Source organism: Alligator sinensis, unplaced genomic scaffold (genome assembly GCF_000455745.1).
Source record: "Alligator sinensis unplaced genomic scaffold, ASM45574v1 scaffold885_1, whole genome shotgun sequence".
Classification (NCBI taxonomy): domain Eukaryota; kingdom Metazoa; phylum Chordata; order Crocodylia; family Alligatoridae; genus Alligator; species Alligator sinensis.
In genome coordinates this window covers 1,618,749-1,645,245 of record NW_005842056.1, presented here as the reverse complement: position 1 = coordinate 1,645,245, position 26,497 = coordinate 1,618,749, and the positions used below count along the sequence as shown (strand labels likewise).

At 48.2% G+C, this 26,497-nt stretch overlaps 1 protein-coding gene and 1 long non-coding RNA gene across 4 annotated transcripts in view; one reads left to right on the top strand and one right to left on the bottom strand.

The window, feature by feature from the left end:
• Positions 1–1,048: 1,048 nt before the first annotated feature.
• LOC102369727 overlaps positions 1,049–26,497 on the bottom strand; it is a 49,753-nt gene continuing 24,304 nt past the window's right edge. The window contains exons 1-3 of one of the 2 annotated variants that reach the window (XR_323748.3): positions 19,485–19,623; positions 2,488–2,590; positions 1,049–1,171 (exon numbers count right to left, since the gene is read on the bottom strand). This is a non-coding gene — a long non-coding RNA (uncharacterized LOC102369727). Of the gene's footprint in view, positions 1,172–2,487; positions 2,591–19,484; positions 19,624–26,497 lie in introns of those variants that run through there. The other variant, XR_323747.3, reaches the window with a different exon arrangement.
• Positions 24,505–26,497, top strand: part of XIRP1 (xin actin binding repeat containing 1) — a 45,393-nt gene continuing 43,400 nt past the window's right edge. For both annotated transcript variants that reach the window (XM_025203375.1, XM_025203376.1), the window contains exons 1-2: positions 24,505–24,637; positions 26,227–26,362. In XM_025203375.1, coding sequence (XP_025059160.1) covers positions 26,325–26,362 — 38 coding nt within the window. In that variant the 5' untranslated portion in view covers positions 24,505–24,637; positions 26,227–26,324. The remainder of the gene's footprint in view (positions 24,638–26,226; positions 26,363–26,497) is intronic.

The following is a 26,497-nucleotide window of genomic DNA, read 5'->3' as shown; positions in this document are numbered from 1 at the left end:
CAAAGTGGTCAGGAATACATCCTACCAGAGGGAATCTGCCAGCTCCACAGCATAATAACTGAAGCCCAGTCAATTTACTTATAGTCATGCCTCAGCTCTGAGGTTTTTGCTGACCTCTGCAAAATAGAAAGTCTACACATCTCTGCCCTCTATCACTAGCATTTAGTCTAGAAGGTCAAGGAAGCCATTTTCATATCTCTGCTAAAAGAAACAGCCTACCTATTTTATTATGTACTTTATTTCCATTATGCTGCAGACGCACTCGGAGCCAGGTCCTGAATGAGCATAGAGCAGGGTTGCTCCACTGAAGTCAAGGAAGCACCGCAGATTTACATCAGCTGAGAATTCACTCCTCAAACTCCCCAGAGAGAGACCCAAGCTCAGCTCCTCTCATCCATCTTGCCTCATGCCTATTGATAGGGTACCACAGACAGTTCACCGCTGCAGGGAGTTATACTCTTTGGCCTCTTGCCCACGCTTCTGGGCACAAAGCACACAGCTTCTTTCCCTTGCACAGATTTGTACTCATGCTTCCCTCCAGATTTCTCATGCACCTGCTGCAACATGCTTTATCTTTGCTGTCAGGCAGAAGTGCCTTCAGACCTGTTTCTCCAGAGGCATTGTTCAGACATCCCTTTTTGTTTTACAGTCAACTCTTGAAGGAGAAATAGCATGCAGTGACAATATATTTTCAGTGCAGGCTCAGAGGAGAGGTTTCTTAGCAGTAACAAATAACGTGTATATATTCTGAAGAAGCTAATAACTCTCTTTTTGTATCCATGCTCATGTATGTGCATGCATATATGAAGTATGTCTCACACACACACACACGCATGCATGCACAGCAGGGAAGGGTATATTATAATAGGCCCTCAGTTATCTGAAGCTTATTTAAATGAACTTTGAAATGATCTAAACTCTCAATCTGGTCGCAAGAAATGCAAAAAAACAAAGTGAATATCTTCACATGTATATGTATGTACACATATGCAAATACACATGGTCAATGCAAGCATGGATACCAAGTTGCTGGACTGCTGTGTGTGATTTTCTTTTATGTTTCTCTTTTTGGTGCCTTCATCAATTATAGATGTCTCGTATAGCTGCACATTTTACAGATATGAACTGGGGCTGTTACCACGGGGTTCAGATAAGTGATGATCTTCTGTATCTTAAAAAGAATATATGCATTGTATATTTTTATGCACATACACAGAACATTTTACAGGTAGTAAAAAAAAATGTTTTTCACCTGAAATGCAATTGTTTTTCAAAAAAGTCATGGAAAATGTCTTTGAATTTTTTTCAATGTAAAACAAACCTGAATAATTTTACAGGTTTAGAATGTTGTTGGGGGTGGGAAATATCCCAGAATAATTAAATCACAATGTTTCAGCTGAAAAAAGTCATTTTAGTAGGGGAAAAAACTGTTCAACAAAAAATAAATTCAACAAGCTCTAATGAATATTTAAGTGGTGTTCAAGGTAGAGATAATGTTACGCCTATGAGAAAGAAGGGTATATCTATATGATGTCCCAGACACTCCCAGGGGATGTCTCTCTTGAGCATAGCCTGCCCATTTGCTCCTACTCACATGCACCAAACCTGGAAATGAGGCAGCGATGCCACTCAGGGGACTCCCCTCACCTCTGCTTTCAATCATGCCAGAAACAGAGAGCTCCAAGGGGGCCCTCACTGGGAGCACCATGAACACAACGTAGACCAGTGGTTCTCAACCTTGTTAGACCCAAGGGCCTTCTCGTTAAACAAAAGAAGGCATCCCTCTTTAGATTCAAGGCACCCCTCAGAAAAATGCCAGCTCTTAGCTTTCATTAATTTTTTGACTGGAGAAAAATACGAGAGCAATTCTTCTATTGCAAGGAGCTCAGGAAGGCCGTGGCATGTTTGAGAATGGTTTAAACACCATGGATTCCTATTTGAAATCTCTGGGTTTATCTTGTGAATCATGTGCACACCTCATAATGCCAAGATTGAGTGGCACTCTTGAAAGGATCCTGCAGGACCTCTGGGTGCCATGGCACCTTATTGAGAACCAGTGGTTTAGACTTCCATGGCACCTTATAGAAAACCAGTGGTGTAGACATCTATGGCACCTTATTGAGAACCGGTGGTGTAGACATCCATGACACCTTATTGGGAACCGGTGGTGTAGACATCCATGACACCTTATTGAGAACCAGTGGTGGAGACATCCATGACACCTTATTGAGAACCAGTGGTGGAGACATCTATGGCACCTTATTGAGAACCAGTGGTGTAGAAATGCCAGGAATGAAACAGATGAGTCAGTGACTTTTCTAGTTTGATGTAAAGGTCAGGAAAGAATGGGTTTTCATGAGGGATTTAAATGAGGGAAATTTATCTTAGAGACCAGCTCAGGAAGACCTGGGGATTCTTACCCATGGCATTAATCATGAATGAAATGTAGCCATCTCCCTGGGCTTGACCACAGGAGTTAGTTCTTACCTCTTTGTGACAGCAGATGCTCACTCCGAGGTGAGGGAACAGCAGCACCCTGTAGAAAAGGCTGAAGTTTGAGCACTTTGTAGTCTCAGTCTGTGCGAGAAGCCTGAGGCACATATGAAAGAAAAAAAACATCTTTTGGTGATGCTGACTTCCTCACTTGAACTCGCAGTTTGGGGGTTTTTTTTGCTAGAAAGGGAACATCGGAGTGAGCTGATAAAATAAATCCTTTCCCTTCGATGTCAACTGCTCACTAAGAGACAGATGCTAAGAGATGAAGTACCTACACCAAGTCCCATACACGTGCCTAGAGATGAAAGGCGGCGTGTGTTTGGACCTGTTCGTTTGGGCGCAGCATTTGGGAGTGGTGAAGAAAACGGTAGAATCTATCTTGCTTTTTGTGCAAGAGCATATAACAGTACACCCTTTGGGGCCACTATATTTGTAACCCAAGATGTTACCCTGTGCTGGGAGAGCTACTCTTTGCTGGCATAGAGCAGGCTGTTTCTGTCTATGTGCCTGGATTCGTTTCACAATGGACAACCAAGAGGTCCCTGCTGGGTAGGCAGCAATGAGCCTCTGGGGCATAACAAAATCCTGTGGAAGTTTAGTAGGTACAGAAACCTGTTGTCCTTTGACTGTCCAGTCAGAAGACCTGGTCAGGAATTCTCCATCAAATGCTGAATAAAAATTAACAATAAAAAATAGGTTGAAAATAAAACTAAACATTTCAACACTAGCCAAGCAAAATGTTTCGACTGATCAGATTTCAACACTTTTCAGAGTCCATGTCTGCAAGACACTGAAATGAGCTCTTCATCTCAATTTGAAAAAATGTCCGCTACCTTGAAAATTCAAAGACGATAGGGATACCATTTCCTTCCGAGATCTTATACTCTTCCCTAGTACTATGACCAAGTTTCTACTTTTTGTAGGATTCCTTTTGGAGTTCAACTCATTGAAGGGACCACTGTTTAGCTAGGCTGGTCTCCTGTTGTACTTCCTACTCTTCTATTGAATGGGAAAACTCATACCTGCACCCTTAAAGGGGCTTCCTTAAAGTACTGTCAGCTCTCCTGGACTCCTTTTTCCCTCCGACTGGCTTCCCACAGGATCCTGCCCACCAGTTCCATAAGTCTATAAAAGTTTGCTCTTCTGAAGTCAAACGCCCTTACTCAGCTGTCCTCCTTCCTTCCTCCCCTTAGGATCTTGAAATCTATCATTTCATGGTCACGGGGATGTCTTTACATGCAAATACCGCTGGATAGGTTTACTCCCAAGTAATTTACTCGGGAGTAAACCCATCCTGGGGAGACATCTACATGTGCACTCATTTGGGAACAGATTTGCTGCTCCTGGCAGCACCCCCTCTGGCCCTGCATTGGGTCCCTGCAGCAACCAAGGGGAGCTGGAGGCTCCCTCTGGGTGCTAGCTCAGGGGCTGGCAGGGAGTATGGGGCCAGGAGATTGCTCCCTGTCCCTGGAAGCTGCTTGCCACCAGGATAGGCTCCAGTGATGGAGCCCAGACAGGGACAATGTCAGGGCTCCTGCACCGGCAGCATGAATCTCCTAGCTCCAGTTCCCCGATCAGGGACAGGGGGTTTGGAAAGAGCTCTATGGGAGGAGCAGGTCCCAGCCCCATGCCCTGATCCACCAGCAGATCGGGACAGGAGGGCTGGGATCTGCCCCTCCCCTGCAGTTCTTTCCAAGTCCCATGACTCGATTACCGATTGGGACATGGGGCTGGGAAAGTTGTGGGACTGGGACCTGCCCCTGACTGGAACAGTTCCTGGCCACCCTTGGGCTGCACTGAGAAGTCTGCACATGCAGCTTGGAGCTGGCTGAGGACAGTCCCCAGCCAGGTCCAGGCTGCATGTGCAGACTTCCTTGTGCAACCTGGGGCTGGTGAGGAGCTGTCCCAGTCTGGGGCAGGTCCCACCCAGCTCCAGGCTGGGCAGGGAATCCTCCCCATGCAGGGAGATTCCTGCTCCAGCACCACAACTGCAGAGCAAGGGCTGAGAGCTCCCTGCTGCCAGGCAGAGGGACATTGTCCCCACGCAGACTCCGGTGTTGGAGCCTGCCCTGGCAGCAGGCAGCTCCCATGGGCAGGGAGCAATCCCACCCCCTCCCCCCCGTCCCCCCACTACCCAGGTGACCAGGAGTAAATTTGCTCCTGGTCAGCCGTCTACACGTGCCTTACTGCACAGTAATTACTTGGCAGTTAATTTGCTACTTGCACTTGCAGGTAGCAAATCAACTGCTGAGTAGAGCAAATTACTGTACAGTAAGGGTCTGCATGTGTAGATGGTGATGCTTATTATGCAGTAATTTGCTCTACTGCACAGTAAAGCATCATGTATAGATACACCCCCTGTCATCCATGTTATCTTCCACCTTCACACTCTTAAACAATTCCTCCCTGTTTGTGAGCAATGAGTTCAGAAGAGCTTCACCCCTTGTTGGCCTTTCTAACATCTGTATCAAAAAGTTATCCCCAGCACCCTCCAGGAATCTGCTGGACTGCTTGTGCACTACAGTGTCTCCCTCCCAGCAGGTGCTCCAATAAGTAAAGTCCCCCATGAGAACCAACTCCTGTGATTTGAAAGCTTCCACCAGTTGTTTAAAGAAGGCCTCATTCATCTCCTCCTCCTGGTTTGGTGGCTAGCAGACACCTACCATGACATCCTCCCTGCTACTCTCTCCTCTGATCTTTACACAGAGGCTTTCAACAGGCCTACCTTCAACTTCATCCTGAACCTCTGAACACGTATTCATCACTTCTATATATAGGGCAACACCACCTCCTTTTTTCCTCTCCCTTTCTTTCCTGAACAAGCTATACCTGTCTAAGACCATACTCCAGTCATGTGAACTATCCCACCACATCTCTGTAATCCCAACTACATCATAATTCTGTACTTGTACCAGGACCTCCAGTTCTACCTCTTTGTTCCCCATACATCTTGCATTAGCGTATAAACATTTCAGGTATCTAACTGACCGGCCTATCCTCTCCCTGAGAATATTGCTAAGGCTTCCATTATTTCTTCCCCTTACTAAGTTTTTATTCAGGTCCCCAGTCCCTTTACTTAGCTCTCAGTTTCTGTGTCCATCCCCTACTGAACCTAGTTTGAAGCCCTTCTCATTAGGTTAGCAAGCCTGTACATGAAGACATGCTTCCCTCTCTCCATCAGGTAGAAGCCATGTCTTCCTACCAGTCCATTTTCCTGGAATACTATCCCATGGTTGAAGAAGCCCTGCTGGTGGCACCATTTACACAGCACTGTGTTGATCTCCAGGATGTATCTACTCCTAACCAAGCCTTTTACCCTTGAAGAAAGACCATGTGGGCCCCTATCCCTTTCACCTTTGCTCCCAGAGCCATGTAGTCACTTTTGATCTGCTCAAGATCACACCTGGCAGTATCATTATTGCCCACCTAGATGGACAGTATGGGAAAGTAATCAGAGGGCCGAATGAGTCTGGACAACCTTTCCATGGCTTGATTTGCACCAGACTACTTTTCATTTCTATAAGGTGAAATTATTCCCTAAACCTGAGCAACCTTTTTTTTCCCCTCTGGCCCAAGTTTGCTTGTCCATCTCAAGATTTGGATCTTCATAGGTATTTTCAGTTCACAAATCCCACTGAATTCCATAAGACATCCAAGTTCCAGATAAAACTTTGGAAATCAGACCACAAAACAGAGAACTTCTAATTAACATACCTTTTGAGTATTTTGGCCATTGGGCTTTGTATTTTCAAAGTGAAATATGAACATTAAAAATGTATCTACACACCATTCTCATTAGGTAGGTAAGCAGTAAACATTTTATTCATGGGACTGTTGAGGTACTCAGGACTGGCTCTAAAGCCCTCCAAAGTCCAAAAAAGACCTCCGTTTTCTTGTTCTGCTTTGGGTCAGGCTCTTAAGTTTGCCCAAGGACTGCATTTGCAAGCCAGGTGTTCCTAGCCTTAGCTTCACATCTAGCACCTTATACTGGGCTGCCTCTTGCAACCAAAACTCCAACTGAACTAGACCCGAGGATGTCCAAAAAAGGCTTTCAGACTTTTTCAGAACGATAAACCACGTGCTGCTTTACTGCCTGCAGCAGACTTAGCCGAGGTTATTCTCATGCTATTTGCAGCCCAAACAAACCCAGAGAGAGTCCCAGAAACCTCATGAGAAAGACAGATCTTGTGGGATTCTCAGTGTGATTCCCAAAACAAATAGGCTGGGATCAAAAATTCAAACAATCCACTATGGATCATTCAAAGGCAACCTACAACCACCCTCTGCTCCCTTTGCCCAACTCCCAATACTAGGGAGTGTGCCCTTGGTTTCCATTGCACTTGGGGCATCAGTGAAAGCCTGGGCTTTTTAGTACAATCTGCTGTTCTGATGAGCCGGGAGTGCGGAGGTAACCGTGCGTGTGAATTTCCTCTGCAGCAGATTTTGATGCTGCAGTAGTTAATTAAAATGGGCTGGGTGATGCGACAGCTGTAAATGCAAAGATGGGCTTTTTCAAATAAGCCCCATTTGTTCCACATGTGCATTTGATAGATAACTTTTGGTTACTTAATGTGAAACCAATAATTATGGAAATGACAGCTAGTGCCAGACAACGGCATGGAGCTGAGAGGATGGGATTCGAGAGACACTGAAAGGGGTGTTTTCTTCTAGTATGCACATTGTCAGTAAACTGATAATGCAGAACCTTATACTCCACACCAAAGGAAAGTCTAAAACCAGCTCTGCAGAGCATGTGAGAGCACTGGGCGAGGGGTGGTGAGGAGTGTTACTCCACTCCTTGGTTAGTACAGTGAAGCCAGCACAGGTGGAAGGCAAAAGTATCACAGTTGACACTGCTGGTTGCAAATTATCATCCTGCAGGAACAAGTGGAAAGCAGGGAAGGGATCCTAGCATCTGTAAAACCCAGGTCCTCTCTGATCAATTTATGCACCGTGCTTAGGAGAAGTCTGAACCCACAATCTAACCCACAGGGTCTTCCCTACACTGCAAAGCACCTTTCTATACCTTGTCCTGCTCCTTCTCCGAACTGTCTTGGTGAAGAAGGCAACACCTCTTGTCTGTGCACGCACTCAATATAATATGAGTTCCACCACCCTTGCTCATAGGGAGGGTACTTTACTCTGTGAGGAGTCCCATTGCAATCAATGGATGTTCCCCTGGGTAAGGCAAGTCTCCAGACGTGTTAAGCAGGTGGAACCAGACCTGAATTAGTACTGGGATTTTAGCTAATGCCTTTCAAATTTTACAGAAGAGGAGATATAGGGCTAACAGAAGGAGTGAGGGACAGGGACCCTGGGCCACAGAAAAAGCAGGCATCAGCGCTGTTGGCTCTGGGGAGCTCAAGCTCCCCTTTAAAAACAGGAAGTGACCAACCTAGCATCTGTCTACACCACTTCCCCAGCACCCCAAGAAGGGATGGTGCCAAGCATGTCCTACCCACTTGTTCCTGCTCCCCACCGCTCCCTGCCCATCCCCTGGCCAGAAATGCAGCAACTTCCAGATGCTGCTTTCAAGACTTCTGTCTCCTTTGAAAGCAGCCATCAGGGATGCACCCTGGGAGGTTTCATTGCTGTATTTCACAGTTGGGCACATGCAAGACAAAGCAAGAAAACTAGGTATATGATGCAGACACAGCCCTGATGTCAGATCTCCTCTCTATCGCTCTAATTTTGACTTTTAGTTCCACTCAGCTGCAAAGTCAGCAGCTCAGCTCTTCCTTCCCCACTCAATCCAATCAGTAGCATCTTCTGTTCTGGTCCCCGAGTCTTTTCTGACTTCATCCTTCCTTTTTGATCTTGGCCTTCCTCTCTCCCTCTCCCTTTGGCTTTCACCTCCATCATTCACTCATCATATTTTCTCCTTCACTCTACAAGACATGCCCTACCTATACCAGCCTGGACTCTGTGGCTCTTTTGGCAGCGCTCCTCACAACCAGTGTCATTCTTTCCGGGGCTCATGCTCAATGGAATATTCTTAGTATCCTCATCCCTGCATGCTCAGATACTTCTCACTGCCTGTGATTCAAGTCCATCTAGCAGAGACTTTTGACAACCTGGGCGTGTCTACACGTGAAGTTGCATGAGCCTAAACTTAATGCATCTTTGTTTAAGGTGCATTAAGGCAATTTAGGTGCAGGCCTACATGTAGACACATTAATGCATATTAAATTTAAGCTCGCATAGCTAAGTCTTGTTAGCCCATGCATAGCCACGTGAATGTGCATTATAGCAGTGTGCATCCATTGATGCACCTCACATTAATGCGCATTCAGCATCTACACATGGACTAATGCAATTTAGCTAATCGTGCCTAAATTTGGTACTGGCTTTAAGCAGGTATCAAATTTAGGCAGGATTAACCTAAAATGGCCATTTTTAAGGCACATTAAGGGTGCTCAAGTGTGGACATGTGCCCCTGATGTACCTTAAAAATGGCCATTTTAGGCTAACCCTGCATAAAAGAGTCACGTGCAGACAAGCCCACTCAACCATAACAAAAAGATGAAAGAGTGCTTCTGACAGCGACTGCCCTAACTACAGCTGTATATGAGAGAGGACCCAGGAAAAGGAGAACTGCACATATACCCATGTTCAGCCTTTCCCATGCAAGTCACAGATTCTGCCTTCATGGCACAAGCCAAGAGAAATTGGCAGTATCGTGATTCCAAGCCCAGCACCTTTCACCTTGAAATGACCTTGGTTATCAGTTACCAAAAATCCAAAAACATAACATGGCTCATTTTAAGTTTGTTCCTGCCTCAGTTATTCAGATCTCATAGTGCTTGCCAGCCCACAGTCCACACCGTGAGGAGCTAAAGGAACATTGTAGCTAGGATGTTGGGGTATGCCTGCAAAGAAATATCAAGAAAGATGCTCACAGGGTGCTGACTGTCATCAGCTATTGAAATCTTTCACATTGATTGGTCCCAAATATCACTGATTTCCAGACAACAAGAAACCATGCAACCATTTATTCCCATAGCATTTCATGCAGTTTTCCTGCATTGAACCCAATAACTCAGCTTGGCTAGCATAGCTTTCAGAAAGGCCTGGTCTTGACATGAAGACCTGAAGAATCCAAACTCTTCAAGGCCCTCCAAGGTGTGGCAGAAGGCCACCTCTGTTTCTCCCCAAAAACTCTGCTCTGTGACAATTTGGTTAAGATGGGCCCTGCAGAGGACACACACCTTACCCTATCTTTTTAAGTAACCTGAGCTGGATACATTCCTGACGGAGGGGGGAAACCTGCTCCCTCTGCCTACATGACTGGCATCACATACCTGGGTGAGGGGCTTGGGCTCCCTGGGCAGCTAGGACCTGCCAGTCTGCCCAGCAACTAGTGATGCATTTCAAATTGGTTGGCTGACAGCCAACAGGTGCTGGCCTCCATTGGACCAGGTAAATAAGGTAATAAGAGCTATATAAGTTAAGGACTGCCCAGGTGGAGGAGGCAGCAGCCAGGAGGGAAACTCAGAGACAGAGAAGAGCTGGACCATCTGAAACTTGCTCTCTCTCTCAACACTCATCATCAAGGAAGTGCCTGCCTCCAGAGGGAATCTCCACCTGCCTCTGGATGATACTTGTGAGTAAGCTACCTGAGATCTAACTAGATATATAGCTTGCAGTAACTCGGATATGTGATCAAAGGCTACCCAGCCACCCTGTTTGCTCTATGGGATTTCTCTGATATTGCTCTACCTGTACCCTATTGCAGCCCTACCCCTTGTAACCAATAAAGTCCTCCTTTGTACGTGGGAGACTTATTGGGAGTGGGTCTTGATTATGCCTTGGGATCCCCTTGGTTCGGCTGACTAAGGGAGACCAGTACTTGTGCTTCCGACTGAGGGAAGCATCCCAAGTTCTTGAAGTGAATCAAGTACCCTCGAGGGCTACTAGGCCTGTGTTTCCCAGGGGGCGCAGAGCCAGAATCAAGCCCATCCCTGGGTGGTGGCAGTGTTACCCCCAGGCTAGTGGGTGTGCTCCAGGAAGGGGGTCAGCTAGACGTGAGACACCCCCAGGGAGGCACTTGGAGCCTGGAAGGTGGTCGGGCGCAATGAGGTGGGTAGCTCAATGCAGAAGCACCCCCTACTGGCCCACCACACAAGGTATACAGATAACTAACCCCAATTAGTTTCAGTGAGAAAGAGTCACCTAAGTAAAAGTTAGGCATCTCTAGGTAGCTGGACTTGAGTAACTAAGTAATACTGCACATCTTCTCATGAAACAATCCAGATAAGCCTGAAGAGAATGGACTGCTCAACATTGGATCTGCTATGCCAGGTCTTCTGATAATTAAGGCATAAAGTTCATTCAAGGGGCTGAGGCTGTGTGTGGCCACCTTTAATATTTGGAGCAAAAACATCATCCTGAAGAGAGATTATTTGTAAAGGATCCCCCTGATTAAATGTTAACAGTAGCAGCACTAGATAGGGCTGTTGTGTGACAGGTTAGAGCACAGCAGCGAACAGAACTTTTATTTAAGTAGATGACCCCCAACACCCCCCACCCCCCAAAAAAACCCCAAAAACTTAGAAGCAATTTTGGTTAGAGCTAGCAGGGAAATTTTTCACTTAAGTTTTTTTCACTGAAAAATGCTAACCTCATGTAGCAGGCTTACCTTTTCAGAGCTTAGGTTGAATCCCAGGATTGAGGGTCTGCTGTTTGATTGGTGGAGCCCGTCCACCAATCCGGAGGCAGCACAAAGGAAGCAATGCCCCACCCTTTTCCAAAGGGAGGGGGCAAGGAGCAGCTGGACCTGAATCGGAACTGCGCCAGCCAGGTCTGGAGAAATTCAGGGGTTGAGCCCCTGAAGAGTATAACAAGGGAGCATGCTCAACAGGCTGGAGAGATGATGAGGGACGGCGAGGAGAGTGGAGCTCCAGCGACAGCCGTCCTCAGGACCCTGCTTGAGCTTCAGTGGTGCACCAGTTCGTGCACCACTGAATTGGGGATCGGACTCTAGGAGCCGCTTGAGGCAGCTTGAGCCTGTGAATCCAGCAAGCGGCTGGACAGTCGGAGAGCTGGCCCTGGGAGCAGCTTGCGGCTGCTTGGGCCTCACCTGGTATGCAGGTCGGCACATGGAGAACTGCCTTGGAAGCAGCTCACAGCTGCTCACCTTAGCCCCGGCCCTAGGCCAAGTGACCGCAGCCCCGCAGCATGACTCAACTTTTAACTAAAAGAGCCCCGGTGCCCGGAGCAGGGCCCAGGAAAGGGGACAACCCCCGGCGTGAGACCAGGGAGTTGGAGCCTGCAAGGGCTTGGCTCCCATGAGAGAGAGAGAGAGCCCTGGGTGCCCAGTGCGGGGTGCTGGGCTGTCGAGGAGAGCCGAAGGCACCGTTGGGGAGAGGCTCTTGCAGGATCGGCCACCAGGGGATGAGCCTTGACTTCTCCAAAGAGGAAGCATTGCTGGGGAAGTGGGCCCCCACAGGGGAGGCTGACACGGGTGAAGAGGGTCTGCCGCCTCCACCACCCATTGAGGGAGGGGCGTGTCCACGTCCCAGGGCGCTAAAGGGGAGGTGCTTCAGGAAAACCCCTTGGGGAGGTGCTGAGTGCACTCCCTATTTTGAGTTTGTTGTGTTAAGGGCTATATAGCTAGGGGCATTCTTTAAGGGGGTTTATATGGTTTATGTGTTTTAATGTCTCAATATGTGTATTGGTATTGTTATTTGTGAAGATTTCATGAAATATTATTGTTAATTTACTTGGGTTATACAGGTTAATATCCCTATGTGTTAATTGTGTTGTATAGGTTGTAAGTTATCTGGTTCATATTTGGCATTATATGTAAATTGTGGAATATTATATATAGTATTATATGTTAAGTCTTGTAAATAGTCTGTTTTATATTAAGTGTCTGTATTTATTCTTGTAATAAATTGTACATAGTTAAGTACTTGGTTTCGGCCTAGCTCTATAGAGAGGGACGGAAGCCGCTTTAGTAGCTGACCCCTTCCTCAGCACCCTGCCTGACCACCACCACTGTCATCGGAGGACAGGGCACACCCCCGGGTGTACCAGGCTACACTCATGAAATAGGATGGTTTCCCCAAATCTTCCACTTCAAAAAAAAAAAAAAAGTTTTTGAAAATGTCAAAATGGCCTATTTTGACATTTTCAAACCAGAAATGTTTGGTTTTGCAAGTCAAAATGACTTTATTTGGAAACATTAGTCAATTTAAATTACCAAAAAAAGGGGGGGGCTGAAAGCAGAGCTAGGTTGAGATCAGAAGGAAATCTTTGGAAGCGATAACATCAAAACAGTTGAGGGGGACTCAAAATAAAGGGTTTTTTAAGAGTTTTGGTTAGTGGCAATTTTCAATATTGTTGACTGATCTCGTTTTTGGAGAGGAAAAATGGTTCAATAGCTGAAAATTCACTTCATCATGTGAGCAAAAAAGAAATCATTCACCCCAAATTAGAATCTCAAAGCAAAGTTTTGGTTCTCTCTTCCTTCATAACAAGAACTTGATTGTGGTACAACAAGCAGCCACCCTGGGGTCTACCTTTTTGTGAGGGCAGGATTTGCTTTCGCCAGTTGTACTTCACCCAATGGTGCACTGATGCACAATAGTCGCACATCCTCTTGCAACATCATCATGTATTCTGACATCCCCATGCCCAGATACTTGAAATATATCCAGGTCTCCCAACTGGCCCCTCTTGCAGAGCAAACTATGCGATCTGCAAGTGGCAAATTTAAGGATGGGTGGTCATTCCTATCATGCCTGCACTGAAAGAGGAGTTCCTTAATTCTTTACTTTTGTTGCAGGTGCATTAGCCACCTCTGGCAACGTTTTCAGCATTCATTCCTTCATTGCATTAGGACATGTGATGCAAACCTAGCAGCAAACTTCCAGAGGCCCCAGCATGCTTGTTAATGTGAAGACTAGAGGGTGAGTTAATGACCTAAGGCCTGAGGGTGGCTTAATGACCTGAGCTCTCAGAAACCCCAGCACTTTGAAACTTTGCATCTCAGTGCTCAGGATGGGAGACCATGCAGGGTTCTGAATCAGCACGCTAAACAGCCAAACTCTTAATTCTGCCATCGAGGATCCTCTTTTGGTTCCCCTGGAAGTTGACGGCAAAACTTCCATCAGACCTTGGCGCTGGCAATCTCATAAGATGCAGCTGTCATGCGATTTCTGACATCTCCTGTTTCTAAACAGGACTCAGCAGACTATTCGATGGTCTCTAGTGATGATTTTGCATCCATTGCTTCTTCTGGAAGGCTCCTCTAAAGCCTCCCTGCTCTGCTGGATAGAAACACACGTTTCCTTTCCAGACTAAAGTTCATTAAACACAGGCTATTTCAGAAATCTGACTGATAGTGTCACATGGGGAGCTGTAGGGTGAAAATCTGCCTTATCTGTGGGCGCTGAGAGCTTGAAAAGCACAATCTGATTTTTGAAAATCTTCCTTTAAATCTCTAGTGGACTCCACCAAAACCATTGGCTCTAGCATCCCACAGAAAATGGGTAAACTTGGTACCAGGTTCACACTTGGCAAGCAGCATTTTTTAGTCTATAAGGACCATCTCTGGCCTCCTGCCTTTCTTTACCGGGTGGTTACGTCTCTCCCCCGATGGAGCACGCTAGTGAAGAACGGATCCAGGAGGTGGCACCCTCCACACCCTGTGTCAAAACGAGAGCCATGAAACTTTTACTACTGGAGAAAAATAGGCTGTCCTCAGAGCCCTAAATCACCTGAATTCCCATCCTCACATGGGGCGTTTGATGGCCCAGCCAAGCAGCAAATGACAAGCAAAAGCAACACAAAACTGCTAAAATGACACTGAGGACATAGTGAAAATGTGCACTAAACGTCAGTGGGAAAACAATTAGCAAATCATCGTACAGCTGCAAGAAGGCACATCTAGCTCTAGGTTGTGGCCATGTTGATCTAAGGACATAGGCAGATAAGGTTCTTTGGGTAAAGTTGATATCTTTTATCAGATATTAGCTATAGATATATGTATTAAAAAATATATTTTATTTGAGTTGGTCTAATAAAAGATATTGGCTTTATCCAAAGAACCTCATCTGCATCTAGCTGCATACACTTGCCCTATCTCATCTCAGGTCCATCCTTTGCTGCGCTGCCACAGAAAGCACCTGTGTCACCTGCGATGACATCCAATTCCTCTTCAAATTCTTACCTAGGCTTCCCTGCATCTCTGTGTCCTTCATGAACCTGCCCAGTCTCCTATCAGCTGCCAGATACCTCTCTGCTGCCAAAACTCCCTCTGCCTGGGCCATGTCACTATTATTACTTCTTATGACACTACACAGATGCCCTGACATACTCGGGGGGCTCAAATCCATAGTGACAGGCATGTTCCACCCTGAACAGCTCACAAGAAAAGGCACTGAAGTCATGGCAGGGGGAAGAGACTTCTCCAAAGTGACACAGCAAACCAGCGGCAAAGCGAAGAATGGGATCCAGATCCAAAATTCCCCTGCCCACAAAATCACACTACCTCTTGGCTACTTGTTGTCTTCATTTCTTCCTTTCCACCTTTCCCAAACCCAGCCGATTTCCTTCGTACTCTCTTCTCCCGTGCCTGACTCTCCCCAGTAGTTGCTTCCTTTTTAAAGAAGAAACTGGACAAACACCTGGCTGGGGTCGTCTGACCCCAGCTCTCTTTCCTGCCCAGGGAAGGGGGCCAGACTCGATGACCTACTGAGGTCCCTTCTGACCCTAACATCTATGAAACTATAAAGCACTCCCTTCTCCCCAGCAGCCTATAAACTAAAATCAGTAAGTGAAGTAAGATTCCAGCAATTCACGGGCTAAATCACATTGCTTTTTGCTGGTTATCTCCACAAGACTGACATTTAACTGCTGTCTGTTTAGCCCGAAGTCTGCAAAGGCTGCAATATAGTTTTGGCAGGGGTCTGACCATAATGCCCAGATCCATTTTCAGCCTGGGATGCCCAAAGGGCTTTCCAGAGAGGGTCAGAGTCCTTGCCCTATTTTTTACAGGGGAGATTAAGTCACGGAGGGGAGAAGTGACCTATCTGAGATCTCTCAGCAGGTCGGGGCAGAGCCAGGAGCACAACCCAAGTATCCCGAGTCACTGTGCAGTGCACTGCCTCTTAGATTACCCGACATCCTCTCCCCATAGCGGTGCTCAGGCCTCGCTCCACAACCCTTCAGACCGGGAGCCTGGCCTTCACAGACGTTCCCAGCTAGATGTAGGAGCAATTTCTGCTAGTAACCAAAACCAGCCCTATTGTGTGCATCACGGTGGTGTTTAAACGCTGCGGACAGAGAACAAGACCTCATCACACAGCAAATGAGAAGACAGTTTCCTGTCCTGGAGAGCCCAGGAATCAAACTATCATGCAAGAGACAAATGAGAGGTGGAGACAAGACTACAGGAGGGGGCAGGGAGAGCGATGGCAGTGGTCACAGCACCCAAGATGCCCCACATGATGCATAATCCCCACATTGGTCCCATTTTCGGAGGTAAATTTCTACCCCACTGAGATCTCAGGTTTGCCTTCCTCGGGTAAAGCTGCTGCTGAAGCCAATGGGCTAAATCTAGCCATTCCTTCTAGATTTCCCATTGTTTTAACTCAAGCAAGTTCCTGCTGGTTGAGGAAGAAGATCATAACTTGGCTCATTATTAACACAATTGAGCAACTTGGTCCTGTCACAACCCAATGATTTTAGTGCCTCGGCACGATGGAATTTTCCCGCCACATGAGAGTCTCTGTGCACAGCAAAAGTTTTCTGCTGCAACAGAAAACCCCGGTGCAAAAGAGTTCCCGCCATTCGCATGCAAATTTGTGTCCCACTATTGGCCAGTTCTAAATTATTCCTACGTGGCGGCTAGGAATTGGCTTTCTAGCCATATAAAAATTTTTGCGCCTTCTAGTGGTCACAGCACCCAAGATGCCCCACATGATGCATAATCCCCACATTGGTCCCATTTTCGGAGGTAAATTTCTACCCCACTGAGATCTCAGGTTTGCCTTCCTCGGGTAAAGCTGCTGCTGAAGCCAATGGGCTAAATCTAGCCATTCCTTCTAGATTTCCCATTGTTTTAACTCAAGCAAGTTCCTGCTGGTTGAGGAAGAAGATCATAACTTGGCTCATTATTAACACAATTGAGCAACTTGGTCCTGTCACAACCCAATGATTTTAGTGCCTCGGCACGATGGAATTTTCCCGCCACATGAGAGTCTCTGTGCACAGCAAAAGTTTTCTGCTGCAACAGAAAACCCCGGTGCAAAAGAGTTCCTGCCATTCGCATGCAAATTTGTGTCCCACTATTGGCCAGTTCTAAATTATTCCTACGTGGCGGCTAGTAATTGGCTTGCTAGCCATATAAAATTCTGTGCGACTTCTGCCCAAGTCGGAGAGCTTTGAGCACGCTGCAGAGTGCCTTTGATTCCTGACTTGCGGCTGAGCTGATCGATAGCCTGATCACCTATCGACTCTTCTCCCCGTCGCCGATCGCAATCCTTCGACGTACCCTTTCCCTGCTGGCCTGACTCGTGTACGGATTCACTGGCCTGAGCCTTGCCAGCTAGGGCAACTCGTGTAGTTGTTTAAGCGACCGGACCACCTGCGTCGTGACTACTAGCGGCGTAAGTAAAGCTTTTTGCAACCAATATGCTTTGTCTGCCTCTCCATTCACCAGCCCGCCCAACGACCGAGTAATTTCTAAATCACCTCAAGTCGGCTCCGGCGTCTGAGACAGGTCCAAGCTGCAAAATGCATCCTGTTTCTGAATGGGAGCGTCTCCTTGTAGCTGAGGGGGCCAGGCATCCAAGCGGGTGTCCTATTGCCATTGTTTTCATGAAGGATGTTTGGTATCAAGCTGAGGACATTCCTCCGGCTTTCAGTTCCTGCCCTCCTGCACCCATCCATTGCCCCCACTGCTTCAAATCTGTTTGCTTGCTTCCCCATCTCCCAGAGAAGCAGAGAGGCCAGAAGTCAACATGTGCTCTCAGACCAGGTGAGCTTTGTTCCAGCTTGAAGTTAAACAATAGCACCAGGGAGCTGCAATGTAATGCACCCGCACACACCAGCTCGCCCAGCTTCTCCCCACCCTACAGGACTGCTGCAGGAGCTCAGCAGGGCAAGCCTCCTAGCAGGGCCACTCCAACCATTAGGCCAACTAGGCAGTCACCTAGGGCACCAAAATTGGGGGGGGACACCAAAATTACATGCAGAACAAAACAACAGGAACATCATTCTAAATAACAGCCCTGCCCAGCTGTTATAATCGGGTTAGGGCTAGTGTGAAACAATCAATAAAAAAAATGTTTTTATTGTTTTATTGTTCATTTTGAATATCAAAGAAGTACATGTCAAAGTTCATTCTAGACTTCTTATTTTCCTCTATATTGGAAGTAGTGGGGGCGCCAAGGTACACAGTTCACCTAGGGTGGCAATTACCCTTGGACCAGCCCAGCCTCCTAGTCCCAACCAGCTCCCCAGGCCAGAAATTTAGACAAACCTTCTCCGGTCATTCAGCGGTCCCCTTCCAGGACCCTCCCTCCATCTGGGGCAGAAGAGGTGTTTTGGTAGCTGCACATGCAAAATGTCAGGCCCACCACCAAGAGCTGGGATCCTAACCACCTGGACCCCAGGAGACATTGGCAGCGGGGAATGGTTGTGGCAGAAATCTGCTCTCTGGCTTGTCACCATCCTACCCCCAGAGCTTGCCAGCTTGATGAGAAAGCACCCAAGTGTGCCTAGTCAAGAGGCAGCTTTTACCCTGAGTATAGTTAGCCATCGGCATGGTGGACATTTGTGTCCATACTACAGGCATGAAGGGAACAGGGAAACTGCAGGAGCTGTGGAAGTGACACAGGGAAAGCAGATCTGCAGGAGAGATGAGGCCAAGACTCCCATTTCAGGTTCAGATTTCAAAGTCCCACTAATCAGAGAGGAGGAAAGATAGGTGTCTCCGGTGGGTCTGAGTTTACGCCTGGCTCTGGGCTGGTGTCAACAACTGCCCCAGTGGTAAGCAGGCACCTGCTCATTCAGTACAAGGCGTCCAAGGCAGCTGGATGTGATGCTAGGCACACCTATCTGAAGTGGTGTGTGTTAATCACACGAGTTTGATGAAGTCTAAAACCCTAGCATCACTGGATATTTTTGTCACCCTTCTCTGGATAGTGAACTCAACCAAGTGGTGATTGCTATCTCCCAGGCTACTGTGTACCCGCAAGTCTCCCACGAGATCATCCCCTGTTGCTAGGACCAGGTCTAGCAGGGTGCTACCCCTGGTGGGACAGGACACCATCTGGGTTAGGTGGAGGTCCTGCACGCAGTGTAAGAACCTCCTTGAGTGACTTGTTTTCACCGCCTGTTCCTCCCAGCTGATATCCAGGTAATTTAGGTCCCCCATGACCACTGCTTCCCTCGCCCCCATGGCATCTGAAAGCTGCTTGGAGAATACCTCGTCTAGCTCGTCATCCTGGTGAGGAGGTCTGTAGCAGACCCCACTACAAGTCCTTCTCCCCTGGCCTCCCCCTGGATCCTGACCCACAATGTCTCGGTATTCCCCACCTCCACTCCTGCCCTGATGACAGAAGATGTGTACTGCTCCCTAACATAGAGAGCTACACCCCCGCCTTTTCTCCCCACTCTGTCTTGTCTATATAACCTGTACCCCTCAATGTCTACCACCCAGTCATGCGTCGAATCCCACCATGTTTCAGTTAAGCCGACCAGGTCATACTGCGTGCTAGCAAGCAGGAGTGTGCTTATTCCTCATACTCCTGGCATTTGTGTAAAGACATTTTAGCCCCCCAGTGGGTACTCTTGGTGTCCTTTTGCCTTGATGGCACGTGCTTACCCTTAGTGCTTACCTGGTTAGGTCCAGTGCCTTGTTTGTGGCTTTCCAACCCTGGGCTCACATCAACCACTGGTGTTCCCCATCCCCCGTTGAGCCTAGTTTAAAGCTCTTTGGAGGAGATAAGCCAACCTGCAGGAGAACAGATGCTTACCTCTAGGAGACAGATGAAGATCGTCCCATCCTTCTCCCTGGAAGTGCTAGTCGTGGTTGCAGAATCCAAGACCCTCCTGAAGATACAATCCCTGGAGCCGCCGGTTGACTTCACTGATATGGGCATCCTGGTGTCTCCGGCTGCTGCCAACTGGAAGGATGGAGGAGAATAGCACCTGTGCCCTTGACTTAATGAGGCCGACTCCCAGCTCGTGGAAGTCCTTCATGATGCGGTCAGGACTACTCCCAGCCACATCATTAGTACCCACATGGACATGGACAAGGACAAGGGGTAGTAGTCGGAGGGCTTGATGAGTCAAGGAAGCCTTGATTTAGCGCCAGAGCTGGTTTTCATCCAGCATGTTTCTGCGGAAGTCAGGGGAGTTAGTTACGTGCAAGTCAGACGGGATTCCTGTTGTGGCTGCTGAGTTCATGCACACAGCTGAGCTGGCTGGTGACAGGATTTGCACACACACGCGCACGCGCACATGCACACATCCACACACACGTCTTTCGGTAGCTAGTCCTGCATTCTTATAAGGGAAGAAGACTTTTCTGCTCCTCTGCCGACCAGCTGTCCACAGCACAAGCATATGCCTTTGCTTTTAAGTGTAGCAGGCTGACCTTTCAGAGCTTGGGTTGAGTCCCAGGCTTGAGATCCTGCTGTTTTGATTGGTGGAGCCCATCCACCAATCAGGAGGCAGCAGGAGAAATAAAGTCACGCCCCTTTCCTGAGGGGAGGGGGAGAAGAGCTCCTCCAGCCCTGATTGAAGACTGCAAACTGTCAGGTCTGGAAGACTTCAGGGGCGGAGCCTGGAGCGTATAAAAGGAGCCGGGTGCCCAGCAGTAGGGGCAGATGTGGCAAGGGACTCAAGAAGAGCAGAGCTGAGGAAAGCTGGGGAGCTCTTTCCCCACGGGCAATAGGCCCAAGGCTCTTGAAGCTGCCACTGGAGAAGCAGCCTTGGGAGCGGTGCGTGCGAGACTGCTCGGGCTGTTGATGGTGCACAGAGACGGTGCACGGAGACCCGGCCCTGGGAGCGGTGTGAGACTGCTCGGGCCCATCACAGTGCACGGTTTGGTGCATGGAGCCCAGGCTTTGGGAGCCGCAAGCAGCGGCCTGAGCCTGCAACCCCGGCAGGGCCTTGGGGGCCGCAGTGAGGTGGCTCAGACCTCACCTCCCAGCAAACAGCCAGGTCCCACAATGCACAGGGTGGCACACGAGCCCGAGCCTTGGGATCCAGGGAGCAGCAGAGGCTGCTTGGGTTAGCCACCTGGCATGAGGATGGCTGGCTGGAGCCTGAAGGGCCTGGTGCCTGTGCTAAGAGAGCCTTCTGTACCGAGCCAAGGCACGGGGAAATGGTAGTGCTGCAGCGTGAGGCCCAGCACCCAGCAGCAGCGGTGCAGCAGCTGGGAGGAGCCGAGCCCTCGGTGCCCAGAGCAGGACACAGGGTGGGGAGCAGCCCAGCAGCGCAGGAGAGGCCTGGAGAGGCGCTCCAGCAGAGGAGACCCCATCGAGCTGTACCCTGCCCACTGCCACCTGAGGAAGTGGGAGTCATTGGGCCCTTGGGTCCCACAGGGGAAGACATTTGGGGAGGGCAAACCCAGAAAAGGGGCTGGGTGAGCGCGCTCGCCCCTCCCCCCCCCCCCGGCCCTGACCCAGTCAAGGCCCGAAGGGGAGGGGCCCCTGGTGCTTCCTGGACACCCCCTCAAGGGACCCCATTGGAAGGAGGACTATCTCTTGCCATGGGTCAGGGACTATATTAAGGAAATAGATGTTATTAATAATATTGTTCAGGTTTGCACCTTATATTTTGCAATTTAAATGTTCTATTGTGATGTTGTAAATAGTGTAATTTAGGGTTGGACCTTGGTTATTGGTCAATGTTCACTGTAAATAAACATAAAACTAAATATCATATGCATATATGTATATTATAACTCAATAAATTGTATATAGTTAAGAACTTTGGGCTTGGGCTAACTCTGTAGAGGAAAGATGGATCTGCTCGAAATTCTGGCATCCCTCTCACAGCACCCACTCCTGCCTACCCGTCCCATCCGAGTGAGAATAGGGCACACCCTTGGGCGTACCCAGGTTACATAAGCAGGAGTTGCTCTGGAGGATGAGCCATGTTCTTCCCCTTCCTCCTTTCCGCAGCACAGAGTAGAACCTGGCACATGGTGCCAAATCAAGTTGAAACCACTGAGAGCTGGGAGCTCTCCTGCTAGAGAGCTGATGCTCATGGAGGCAGAGACAATCACCCATGAACCAACCCCAGGTCAACTTAGTCCTGGAAAAGTCAGTCTCAAAATATACCCATCTTGATAACCCTCTTCGCAGCTCTGCGTGGAGCTGCTTTGCATGGCCCTTTCATGGCAAGAGGCCACTGGATTATTATGCTCCATGGACGCATTCGCATCACAGTTACTCAGTATCGGGTGGACTGGAGGGCTTGGGCTGAGCTGAATGGGTGCAAGTGTAACTTGCTGTTTTCACAAGGTTATCATGTATCTAGTCATAGAATCATAGAAGTCGGGTGGGAAGGGACCTTGTAGATCTTCAAGTCCGACCCCCTGCCTGGGCAGGAGGAAAACTGGGCTCAAATGACCCCAGCCAGGTAGACATCGAGCCGCTTCTTAAAGACCCCCAGGGTAGGAGCCAGCACCACTTCCCTTGGAAGCTGGTTCCAGATCCTAGCCGCCCTGACTGTGAAGTAGTTCTTACAGATGTGTAATCTAAACCTACTCTCCAACAACTTGTGGCCATTATTCCTTGTTATCCTGGGGGGCGCTAGGGGAAACAAGGTCTCCCCAAACCCTTCTGGTCCCCCCCTAGTGAGTTAATAGATGGTCACCAGGTCCCCCCTCAGCCTTCTCTTGTGAAGGCTGAACAGGTTCAGGTCCCGTAGCCTCTCATTGTAGGGTCTGTCCTGCTGTCCCCGGATCATGCGGGTGGCCCTCCTCTGGACCCTCTCAATGTTGTCCACGTCCCTCTTGAAGTGGGGTGCCCAGAACTGGACACAGTACTCCAGCTGTGACCTGACCAGTGTTGTGTAGAGGGGGAGGATCACCTCCTTGGCCCTACTTGTGATGCATCTGTGGATGCACAATAGGGTCCGGTTAGCCCTGCCGACCGTAACCTCGCATTGTCAGCCCATGTTCATCTTGGAGTCAATGATGACTCCAAGATCCCTTTCTGCCTCCATGCTCTCTAGTGCAAGGAAGAACAACCTGATGGCAAAGACTTAAGACTGAGAATGAGGGAACCTGGTGTCTTATCTTCAGCTCTGGCACAGGTGTGCTCTGTGACTTGGGGTATATCTCAGATCCTCAGTTTTCACATCTGTAAAGTAGGGACTGTAACATGGCAGTAGAGGAGAGGTAGAACAGGACCCAACCAGATTCATCCCTCCCCTTAGCATCCAGGAAGCCAAAGTAACCCCAGGAAAACTCCTGTTCATACACTCTGGGAAGAGTAGGCTGCCATATGGTCTTAGGAAAAAATTACAGAGAGGAGCCAGGCAAAGAATTGATTCAGGAGGGGGAACTGCAGACAACACCAAAGCAGGGACCTTCAGCCTCTCAGAGACCTTTGCACAGCATTGACTGGACCTTCTCCAACAAACTGTCCTCACAGTCCCTTCACCTCTGTTTCCCCCGAGATGTTCCCCTTTTACCGCCTCCTCTGCTGTGGCCCCCTCCATCCTTTGCCTCAGTGTCTCCTCTCTCTTTCTATCCAGCTGGTCCCCCTAACTAAACACATAAAATCCTGTTTGGTCTATAGCCCGTACTGTAATAAACATGATTAATAATATAAAATGGGTCTGGTTCTATTTACTCATCTCAAGCACTCTGCAGGGACTAGGTTCATTAATATTTACAAAGAGTTTTTTGATCCCTAGGCTTCTAGGATGATTTGCCTTCAGCAGGCTCCAAATTATTATTCTATAGTAAAATGCACAGCAACTAAATTCTCAGTTTTGGATGCTGGTCAGTCTACATCTCCAGGTCTCTGGCTTGCGTTCCCTCCCTCAGCCCCGGTGTCAAAGGTTTCTTTTAGCTTAGACATTCCTGGGTAATGATTTCTGGCTAGAAGACTCTTTTCATGACAAATGCAGCAATTCTTGTTCATTATAAACTACCCTTGGCGCACACGATATTAACTGCTCTTATTCAAGTGCTGACTTTGTTGCCTATATAGCTCTCCAGCATGAGCAGAACAAACCCACAGAAAGGACTTCAAGGAAGATAAATCGCATTTTGGGCCGATGTCCCATGTTGTGTGTGGACATGCAACCCCCATATTGCTTTCTGTAAGAGCAGGGATATTACCTTGGCCAATTCTATCACCATATTCTGCTTAAAAATTCCCTCATCAGATGCAGTTGAAAAAAACCTGACTGCTTTTTTCAGTAGTAAAAGAAGAAAAACTAAAGAACAAAACTACTCTTTTTCCTAAAGGTCACTGCCCGCAACAATGGAGCGCTGCCATACATTTAGCCTGAGCCCAACCTATCCATAAAGTCTGCTCCTTTGCATTACTATGCAGGGCAGCATATTCCCAAGAGCGGCTTTCATCCACAACTGTTGCACTAAATCTTTCCAGCAAAAACTGCTTTTTGCTGTTGCATTAAATCTTTCCAGCAATACTCCTGGCATGGATGCCTATGAGCAACCCTGGGAAAGCTGGTGGGTTTTAGAAATGAGCACTCTTGTCCAGCCTCCGCTTTTGTGGGGTCCCAAAGCAGCTTGAGCTTTCCCGAGGCATTTGCTTCTGAAGTCCTGCACAGGGAGGGCGGCAGAGAATAGACCTAGGGCAGGGAGATTGCTGCAAGGTTTGGCCAATTCAGGGATCTACCTACTGAGGAACCAAAGTGAACATGAAAAGCCTCTTGCTAGAAGTGGGAGTTTGTCACAACTTAGTGATCTATTAAAGGTGGACCAGCCAGTGAACCCAGCAAGTGAATTTTGCCCCTGGTACACTTGGACAGTTTACCCGCTTGGCTCTCACCCCCTCCCCTGCTAGCTTTTCTCCTCTCGTTTCTCATACGCACACTCACCATCATCCCCATTTATTCCCCCTTGCGGGACTGCCGGAGACTGGCTGGATTCCCCACTGAGTGCTATACCTCATCCCTGGTAGATCGTTTCCCGGTAAGTCCTAAGGGGTGGGCTGAGGAGGAGGATGGTCTTGTGTTTGTGGCATTGAATGGGGACTCAGGAGACCTGTTTTATTTACCAGGTTAGGCACAGGTTTTTGGTGTGATGTTGCAAAAGTCCCTTCGGTTTGCACTTCCCCCCACCTGTTAAATGGAGATGATACTGCTTTTTTGTGCCACCCTTGCTTCTTCAGACAGAGAGCTTGCAGGGGCAGGAACAGTCTCTTCCTATGTGCAACCCCAGGCACCACCAGGCTCTGACTTTGGTGGGATGCTTCACTGCAGAGAGTTGCCAGGAGGTTGTTTCCTCCTTGGCATCCTTGGAGATTCCCCTTTTCGTTACACGGGAGAGCAAACTTCCAGCCCCTCTGGGATCAGCCTGGTGTCAGGGGCTGCATTGCTCTAATAAATAGCATCTCTCCAATACATACTTCATTACACGGCATGTCAGGTGAGCAGACCATGTATCCTCCCAGCAAATCAACTTACTATTCCCCGAGCAGAAAATGCACTCATTTAGTCAATGGTCCATCTCCCAGGAGAGGCACGCTTCAAAAATGGTAGAACAAGACATATGATGTATTTAATCCACTATCCTGATGCTAAGGACAACTCCCATATATTGCAACACCAAGCTATGCCTGATAGCTCTCCTCGTCAACCATTGACCCAGTCTGGATGTCACTGATAGTTTGAGACCTGCTCGTACCACAACATAGCAGGATGGACCGGGTTGTCAAACTGTCTCAATCATAGAAAAATAAGGCTGAAAATGACCTTGAGAGATCCATTAGTCCAATCCCCTGTTCGGCCACATCTAAATCACCTTAGCCAAGTGTTTGTTTAACCTGCTTTTAATGCCCAAGGATGGACACAACCTCTCCAAATAATTTGCTCCAATGCTCAGCTACCTTCATAGTAAGAAACGTCTTCCTGACATCCAATTTATATTTCCCTCATTAAAAAAATACCATTATTTCTTGTCCTGACCATGACAGCCAAAGAGACTAGACTAACTTGCCATGGCACTGTGCTACTAACACACAAGATGTCATCATTTCAGACCTCATGGCACACACAGAAAAGGAGAAGGTATGGCCGGTCCCTCCCCCCCGTCCTCTTCAGCTAAACCTCACACCTCACAAAGTAGAGATGGAGTTTGCTACATACTAAACTGTAATCCCAGATTAGGAGAACTGAATTTCCTGGAGTGGCCAATTCCCAGTGTCTGGTCAGTCAGAGAGAAAGCTTCTGCCCACCAGGCTTTTGGGCACAGGGATGGGGACAGGAAAGGAAGAAATAGTGAGGAGTACCCCATACGTGTGATTTCTCATAACCTAGAGAGACAGTGTATCCATGGTATAGATTCTGATACTGATGCAAATCTGGAGTAACACCAGCTAAGTAAACCTGGGATTGAGATCTGAATTTGCATCTGTGGGGGGTTTTTTAAGTACGGAGACCTTATGGGATAGGAACAGATGCACAAGGCTAGGCGTGGGCATGCTCTCCTGTTCTTTACTGCTGACTCCCTCCGTCACCCTGACCCTTTCCTCACCACTGACTTTTAATATTTAATTGCAGGTTTGCTGGGAGACTTTGCCCACCTGGTTCCTATAACCAAAGGGAAAGGGAAGGAATAAGGACTCTGATATGTGGTACAGGAGAGCCGCGAGAAGCGTATGAGATGGCACACAGGCTCAGAAAAGTGCACTAGCAAGTAAGTGACTTAATGCTGAATCCTCCCCAAAACTATTGCCTTGTGACAGGGTGGGTCAGAGCTAGCTGCATACGTCCGTCCTAATAACTTCCACTCATCCCAGGCAGCTGGAAGCTGCATTGCAGATTTTGGGAA